The following is an 8,275-nucleotide window of genomic DNA, read 5'->3' as shown; positions in this document are numbered from 1 at the left end:
ACAACAGCCGGAATGTTGGACACGGCCTTGAAGACGGATGGCGTGTCCCGCGGAATCACCTCCCGCGGGCTCGTGCATCGGAGCGCGGCAAGTATCTCCCCGCGCAGCGATGATACGCGCGGTCGCGGTCGACAGGGCATTCCCGTGGAGTCGCCGTCTCCACGAAGTCGCACGTACCTGCAGTCAACAACACAAGGAAAAGGGAAAAATGAGAACTTCCCCTTCAACGCCGACTCGCCACGCTCGGGGATCGCCCCGAGGCCGACTCGCCACGCTCGGGGACTGGCCCCCGACGCCGCCTCGCCACGCACGGGGACTCGCCCCCGAGACCGACTTCGCCACGCTCGGGGGATCGGCCCCGAGGCCGACTCGCCACGCTCGGGATCGGCCCCGAGACCGACTCGCCACGCTCGGGGACTGGCCCCGAGGCCGACTCGCCACGCTCGGGGACTGGCCCCCGAGACCGCCTCGCCACGCTCGGGGATCGGCCCCCGAGACCGACTCGCCACGCTCGGGGACTGACCCTCGAGGCCGACTCGCCACGCTCGGGGACTGGCCCCCGAGGCCGACTCGCCACGCTCAGGGACTGGCCCCCGAGGCCAACTCGCCACGCTCGGGGACTGACCCCCGAGGCCGACTCGCCGTGTTCAGATGCTCAAACCCCCGGCAAATAAAACAAGAAGTGCGACAACAAGAACTTACCAAGAATCTGCCGCGACATCTCCCTGACGAAAGCCTCGAAGTTGGTCTTCTCGGCCTGCACCGCCAGGACGATGCCCTCGGACGCCTCCTTCTCCGCAGCAAGTTCTTTGGCGTGCTGCTGCTTCAAGGCCGCCACCTCCTCCCGCAGAGACGCGGCAGCCCCACGTGCAGAGTCCCGCGCATCAGTCGCGGCCTCCAGCTTCACCTTGTATTCGGTGATGACGTCCTCCAGCTCCCGGCCCTTCTGCTCCAGGACCTTCGTCAATTCCGCCACCTCCGCTTTCGCCCTTTTCCGGGCCTCTTCGGCCTGCTGCGCCCGGAACTCGGCTTCACGGTAGAAGGACTCCTTGACGAACCCTTCCCGAGCCTCGGCAAGAGCCTTTGCCTGCGCCTCTGCTACAAGAAAAGGAAACGGTGAAAACGAACGCCCGGGCCAGTGACACTGAATGAGGACGGCGAGCGGGCATGACTTACTGCCCAGGGCAATCAGCTTCCGGTTCTTCTGCGCCGCCTCCTCCACAAGCGCGGTCAGCCGCTTAATCTCCGCCTACGGAAACCAAACAAAAATGCCAAGGTCAACAAACAAAAAGCAATAGAGACTCGACTCGCCCTTTCGGACCAAGTCGACCCTCGGGGAGGCGGGGGTGACTAGGCCACGTGTTCAGCGACACTTACCACATGCGCCTCGCCAAGCGCCGTGTGGAGCTCAGTGAAGGTCAATGAAGACGGCGGCGGATGACGCGACTCGGTCGCCCCGTCCACTCGCATCACCGCCTCAGTCGACGGAACCTCGCCCGTCCGCGTGTCGGTGTCACTGGGCGGGGCGCGGTCCCTGGCGGCCTTGGACCGGCGCTCTTTCAGTGGCTCCGACAGGCCGCCCTCCTCGACGATGTCCTCTTCAACTTCGGGTGCCTTCGCCCTCGGCCGATCCAATGTCGGTCGACTCCTCCTCCACCACAAAGTGAGCAACGTCCGGACCCGTCGCCGCACTCGCCATGCCCCCGCGAGCCATGTTGGGTAGAGGAAAAACGTTGGCGGTGGGCTCGACGTGGCTAGTGCTCTCCTTCTCCGCTTGACTCCCGGCGGCGGGCTCTTCTGGAGCCGACCCCGCACCCCCAAGGTCGGACGGCGCCGCCTTCCTCTCCGCGGCTTTCTTCTTTGCCTCGGCCGCCCTCGTGGCCGCCACCCCGGCCGCGGGCGGCTTCGCCAAGGTCTTCTTCTTGGACCTACAGAAAGGCGAGGTGAGTCGACACTCACCCGTCCGCAGGAAGGATAAATTCGACAAGAAATACTTACTTCACCGTGGGAATCGCTTTACGCCCGGACCGGCCCGAGCTCCCGCATCGATCGCGTCCTTCAAGGGACGCCGAAGCCTCATGGACCCTTCCAGAGGGTGGGGCGCAGCCGCTTCGATAGCGGCTCGGCCCCTTCCTTGGAGGGCTCCGCCTTGTCCTCCGGACGGGAGGTCGCCTCCTCTTCGACCGCGCCCTGGGACGAGGACTCGGCACCCTCTTCGACCCGCGCGGGAGTCCGATGAAGTCCCGCGCCTCCGAGTCCGACTCGGTGCGCTCCTCCTCCTCGTCGACCTCTTCCTCCTCGCCTTCGGTCATCTCCGGTGGTTCCTTTCCGGCGAGAGGAGGGAGGTGGTCCGCGATCTTCTGCCAACGCTGCAATCGAATCAAAGGAACAAGTCAGAAAGGAAGAAGCGCGGCTAAGCCGTGCGAAGTCGCCATGCGAAGCATTACCTGAGGCGCTGGGGTGTCTTCGGTGTAGGGCTGCAAGCCGTCCTCGAAGGAGGTAAAGGTGGCAGTGGTGATCTTAGCGAGCGCCTTCCGGTACTCGCCCTCGTCCCACTCGGTCGCCGTCGACCGGGTGCGGTCGTTCTGTCCCAGTACTCCCACATGGGGTGAGCTCGGCACCGCAGGGGATCAGCCGCCGGCCAAGCCAACAGTTGTACATGTCGACCGCCGTCAGCCGTCATCTTTTAGCGCCTGGATCGCTTGGCGCATATCCTTCACCACCTTCTCCTGCTCGCGCGGCAGCGATCGGACATTGAGGCGCCGCGGGACGCTCGGCTCGGGACTGTATTGGGGAATGCATACCTCGCCGGGGAGTGTACTCCTTGGCGTAGAACCGGGAAACGACGCCACGTCGATCGCGCCTTCTTGGGGAGCGCCATGTCGATGAAGCTTTCCCGGACTTCACCTGGAAGGTGATCCCCCCGTTCGGGATGAGTGCTTCGCTGTTCTTGCTGGCCCGAGTCGCCCGCCCGTGGAAGATGGACACCCACAGCGGGAAGTAGGGCGGACAGCCCAAGTAGCATTCGCACAGCGCCACGAACAGAGAAATCTGCTGGACGCTGTGCGGCCCGAGGTCGGAAACCTTGATGCTGTAGAAGGCCAGCAACTGCCGGAGGAAATCGGAGGTGGGGAGAGCGAACCCGCGATCGAGGAAGCTCATGAAGATCACGAACTCCCCGGGCCGTGGGAGGGGCTCCGTCTCGTTCGCCGGCGGAACCCGCCATCGCTCTTGGTTGAACTCCGGGATGACTCCGGAGGCGACGTACGGGAGGAGAGACTCCCGCGTGACCTTCGACTTGCCCCAACCCTTCGCCGCCATGGATGCGTGTGGAGTGTGGAATGAAGATGAGATGAAGAGAAGATGGGGGATGAATGCGGAGGAGTGTTGAACCCTAATCCTAGGGGCGACCCTTTATACCGCCCGCACTCGCTCAGATTGAGGATGAGATCTGTTCGTTGAATTGTCCCGGAATCGCCGCCCCGCAATCAACGGTCGAGATCTGCGCCGTCACCGGCTGAATAGCCGTTAAACTAGCCGTTAGCGGTCACGTCGAGCCCAACGGTCAACAACATGCAAACGGTGTGCGCCTCGGTCAACGTGAAATCTAGCCGTTGGCCTCTCCACGTGTCTCTATGGTGACTACGCGTCGACTGGCAAACGGCGACTGGCTAGAGCCGACTGTCACACGCCGACTGACTGATCAAATTATGGCGACTGAGACTGCCACCGCACCCGCGACTTTATCTTTGGAAGCCCGGCGGCGACTCATCTTGATCCATCACCGCGCCTCTCCAAGACTTGTTCCAGATCCGCGCTTCTTCACCACCGCGCTTGGGGACTACTGATGGGGATATGCCCATAGGGGGTGGGTCGCCAGTCCCAGTCGCCATGAAGATAGAGGCTTGGGTGGATCGCCGATCGCCTAAGCGGCCCGGGCCCTAAGGCGACTGGGCCGTGATCCCAAGGAGGAGGTCCACACGGCTGGACAAGAAGATTACTCGCGAGAGGGATAGCGGATCCCGGATTAGTAGCAACTGATATGATTCGGAGTTATCTCCATGTAACCCTAGGCCGGGGGTGCTTATATAAACCCCCGAGCTTAAACCCTAGAGGACACCTTACTCGAGATCCAATCTCTCCCCCTGTAAGCTCTCGGCGTAGCCGCCGACTGAGCCCCCCCATTGTAATTCTCCACTGAGCAATAAAGATCTAGCAGGACGTAGGCCTTTTACTCTCCGGAGGGGCTGAACCTGGGTAAAACCCTTGCGTCTCTTGCACCTCGACCCGTAGATGGCAATGTTCCCTTCCCCTCGCATCAATGAAGTGCTACCCCCTGTAGCATCTGCCGTGGTTACATCCACGACAGTACGTCTACGTTTGGAGGAGTGTGGTTGCTACGAAAGCCAAACCAACAGCCACGAAGGCTTCACTCAGATCTCCGGTGAGCAACGCCACGAAGGCCTAGCCCACTTCCACTAAGGGATTTCCTCGAGGCGGAAACCGGGCCTTTACAAGGTTCTTGGGGCACACATCCACAACCAAATTGGAGGCTCCCAAATCTGTTACAACACAACAATCAACAACAATACATCAACACAAATCAACTAGGGAACCAAATAGGAACACTAGCATGAGATCCCTCAAACAAGAGAGGGGGAAATGAAGAACGCTTCGGTGAGGATGTAGATCGGTGTCTTCTCCTTCGAATCCCCAAAGATCAAGAGCTTTGGTTGGAGGAGGAAGGAGATCTTGCAAATCTTGTGTTCTTGAGGTGGCTCTAATGGTGGTGAAGCTTGGCAGATTTTTCTTGCAATGATTGAGCAACTTGTCCCTTTGGAGAAGAAAGCTATTTATATGGGTGGAGCTTTCAGATCTGACCATTGGGGACGAATTCCACTTACACCGGAAGTTCCGGCCAGGACGGCCGGAAGTTCCGGCTTCCACCGGAAGTACCGGCCATTCGGGCCGGAACTTCCGCCCTTGATAAAATTCCTGCAAAGCAAAAGAAGGGGCGGAACTTGGGCGGAACTTCCGGTGGCCGGAAGTTCCGGCCAAGTTCCGGCCAAGTTCCGGAAACTTGCGAAAACCTTACTGGACTATACTGAGCCACAAACACGGAATTCCGGAACTTGCCCGGAAGTTGAGCGGAAGTTCCGCTGACCGGAACTTCCGGCCAGCTCCACCGGAACTTCCGGTCCTAAAGAGAAAACCTGAGCACAGACGTCGCTGAGAAGCTTCTACAGAAAACCTGCAGAACTTCAGAACAGCTAAACCAATACACCGATCCAACATAATTTTTGATGGCTTGTACCTGTCTACATCAACACACATAAAAATATACATAGTGTTGACGTCAAACACACAAAACCCAAGAGGGCGGGAAATGTTCTTTCAGGTGGACAATTATTGATCTTCGGTGTTGTCGTCCTTCATCGTCTCGGACTCGTGCTCTATCGATCGCGAAGAAGCAAATACCGGAAAGGTAAAGAACAATCAACACATGGCATCAATGCAATGTGCAAACAAGAATGATGACATGACATGTTAATAGGTATTGAAATCAATCCTAAGACATGATCATCAGATTAACTAGGGTTCGACGGAACTAGGGTTAGCAGTTCCGGAGCCCTCAAAGGGGTACAATTAGTTCTTCTAAAACAAATAGGGTTCAAGGTTGCTTATAAATGCATGCTTTTGATACTAAAGTGTGGATCTCATTTTTCTGAAGATTTTGATATATTATACACATTTTTCTGAATTAAAATGAAATAGTTATGAATTAAACAAGTTTTATCCATTTTCATCAATTTCTGGAAAATGTTAATTCTCTGACACACGTGGCCCACTGTCAGAATTATATTAATTAACGAAATATTTCAAAAATTATTAAATTCCTGACGAGGGGGCCCACCTGTCAAAGCATTTTCCAAAATAGAAAATAAAAGAAATAAAAAGAAAATGCTGACACCGGGTCCCACCGGAGTCAACCGCCGGTGGTTGACCACAGCGGGCCGGCGGCAGTGGCTAGCGGCTCGGCCGCTACAGGGCGCCCCTGGACGCGTGGCCAGGCACGTTGGAACCGCGCTGATGTGGCGGTTAGGGAGGTGGCGGCGCCGCCCACTTTAGGTCGCCGGAACGGCGCCGGCGTTGAGCAGCGCGGCGGTGGACATGGGCGTGTGCGGCGGGGACGATACAGGGGAGAGGGAGAGGGAGACGGGGCACAGGAGGAGCAGCAGCTCACCAGAAGCGCCGTGGTAGGCTCAGCTAGGCCGGGGGAGGCCTGCAGGCGCCGCGGCGGCCGTCGGCATTCTCGCTGGCCGCGGGGAAGACGATGTAGTGGCGTCGATTCTGGCCCTCCCGCGTCGATTCCTTCGACAAGGAGGCTCAGGGAGGCGAGGCAGAGCGAGCGGTGGTCGCGGCTGGGCGCGGGTATGGACGGAGCGACGACGACGAGCGGTGGCCGGCAGGTTAGGGTTCGGTCGTGCACGCGCAGAGAAAGGGAGAGAGAGCGCGCGAGGTTGGGGAGAGGAGGAGGATGAGGGGGAAGACATCGGGGGCGCGAGGGAGCAGGACGTCTCCTGGCCAGGGGCGGCGACGAGCAGGAGGTGGCGTCGGCGAGCACACAGGTGCTGCCACGCACCTGCTTGAGGTAGAAGACAAGGGCAAAATTGCCCATAACCCCCTGGGTTTTGGGCATTTCCGTGGAAATTTTAAAACAGGAGAGAATTAGGGGATTTTTAGGGTGTTTTGACCCAAATTTTTAGGGGCCTTTTGCACAAAATTTAATTTGCCAAAACTACAACATTTGCAACTTTGTTTGAACACATTTTTAGTGCAAATTTTCTCAAACTAAATGCAAATGTATGCATGCTTATGAACAACTTAGCAACAAAATAGGATTAACAAACATGGGATGTTACATGCAACGGAAGGTAAAGGTGTGACTTTTAGCAATGGGGTTGATCCTACAATGAAGCTAGAGCATGTGCAACAAGTAAAGGAATCAACAAGATAACAAAAGTGAGGAGCGAGAGAACCGGGGGGGCGCGAGGCGAGTCGAGGTTTGTTTCCCGCAGTTCCCTCCACTAAAGGAGGTACGTCTGCGTTGAGGAGGTGCTAGTTTCACAGAAGAGACTAGGCGGCCACACCACGAAGGAAGGCCTCACCCTCTTCCTCGAGAGAGCTCCACGGAGGTGCTCTCCCTCTTCCACTAAGGCACCGGTCGAGGCGGTGATTCCTTCACAAGGTTGGGGCGAGCTCCACACACACAAGGATGCTCCCAACACCCTATGGAGCTATGACACGCGTACAGCACGCGGCCGTTGGGAACCCCAAGTGGAAGGTGTGATGCGTACAGCAGTTTCCCTCAGTTAGAAACCAAGGTTTATCGAACCAGTAGGAGTCAAGAAGCACGTTGAAGGTTGATGGCTGCGAGATGTAGTGCGGCGCAACACCAGGGATTCCGGCGCCAACGTGGAACCTGCACAACACAAACCAAGTACTTTGCCCCAACGAAACAGTGAGGTTGTCAATCTCACCGGCTTGTTGTAACAAAGGATTAGATGTATAGTGTGGATGATGATTGATTGCAGAAAACAGTAGAACAAGTATTGCAGTAGATAGTATTTCTGTATAGAGAATTGGACCGGGGTCCATAGTTCACTAGAGGTGTCTCTCCCATAAGATAAACAGCATGTTGGGTGAACAAATTACAGTTGGGCAATTGACAAATAAAGAGGGCATGACCATGCACATACATATTATGATGAGTATAGTGAGATTTAATTGGGCATTACGACAAAGTACATAGACCGCTATCCAGCATGCATCTATGCCTAAAAAGTCCACCTTCAGGTTATCATCCGAACCCCTTCCAGTATTAAGTTGCTAACAACAGACAATTGCATTAAGTATTGCGCGTAATGTAATCAATAACTACATCCTCGGACATAGCATCAATGTTTTATCCCTAGTGGCAACAGCACATCCATAATCTTAGAGATTTCTGTCACTTCCCCAGATTCACGGAGACATGAACCCACTATCGAGCATAAATACTCCCTCTTGGAGTTAAGAGTAAAAACTTGGCCAGAGCCTCTACTAATAACGGAGAGCATGCAAGATCATAAACAACACATAGATATAAATTGATAATCAACATAACATGGTATTCTCTATTCATCGGATCCCAACAAACACAACATATAGAATTACAGATAGGTGATCTTGATCATGTTCGACAGCTCACAAGACCCGACAATTAAGCACAATT

At 56.2% G+C, this 8,275-nt stretch overlaps 1 protein-coding gene across 1 annotated transcript; it reads right to left on the bottom strand.

Moving 5' to 3' along the window:
• Positions 1–636: 636 nt before the first annotated feature.
• LOC139830204 (uncharacterized) lies at positions 637–6,700 on the bottom strand. The gene is made up of 4 exons (XM_071818212.1): positions 6,245–6,700; positions 1,378–1,614; positions 1,177–1,249; positions 637–1,098 (listed from the first exon to the last, which is right to left on the bottom strand). The coding sequence occupies exons 1-4, from the start codon at positions 6,698–6,700 to the stop codon at positions 656–658; spliced, it is 1,209 nt and encodes a 402-aa protein (XP_071674313.1). The 3' UTR covers positions 637–655.
• Positions 6,701–8,275: the final 1,575 nt, after the last annotated feature.

This window comes from Lolium perenne, chromosome 4, assembly GCF_019359855.2.
Source record: "Lolium perenne isolate Kyuss_39 chromosome 4, Kyuss_2.0, whole genome shotgun sequence".
Classification (NCBI taxonomy): domain Eukaryota; kingdom Viridiplantae; phylum Streptophyta; class Magnoliopsida; order Poales; family Poaceae; genus Lolium; species Lolium perenne.
The sequence above is the reverse complement of the archived record's forward strand: the minus strand, read 5'-3'. Positions and strand labels throughout refer to the sequence as shown.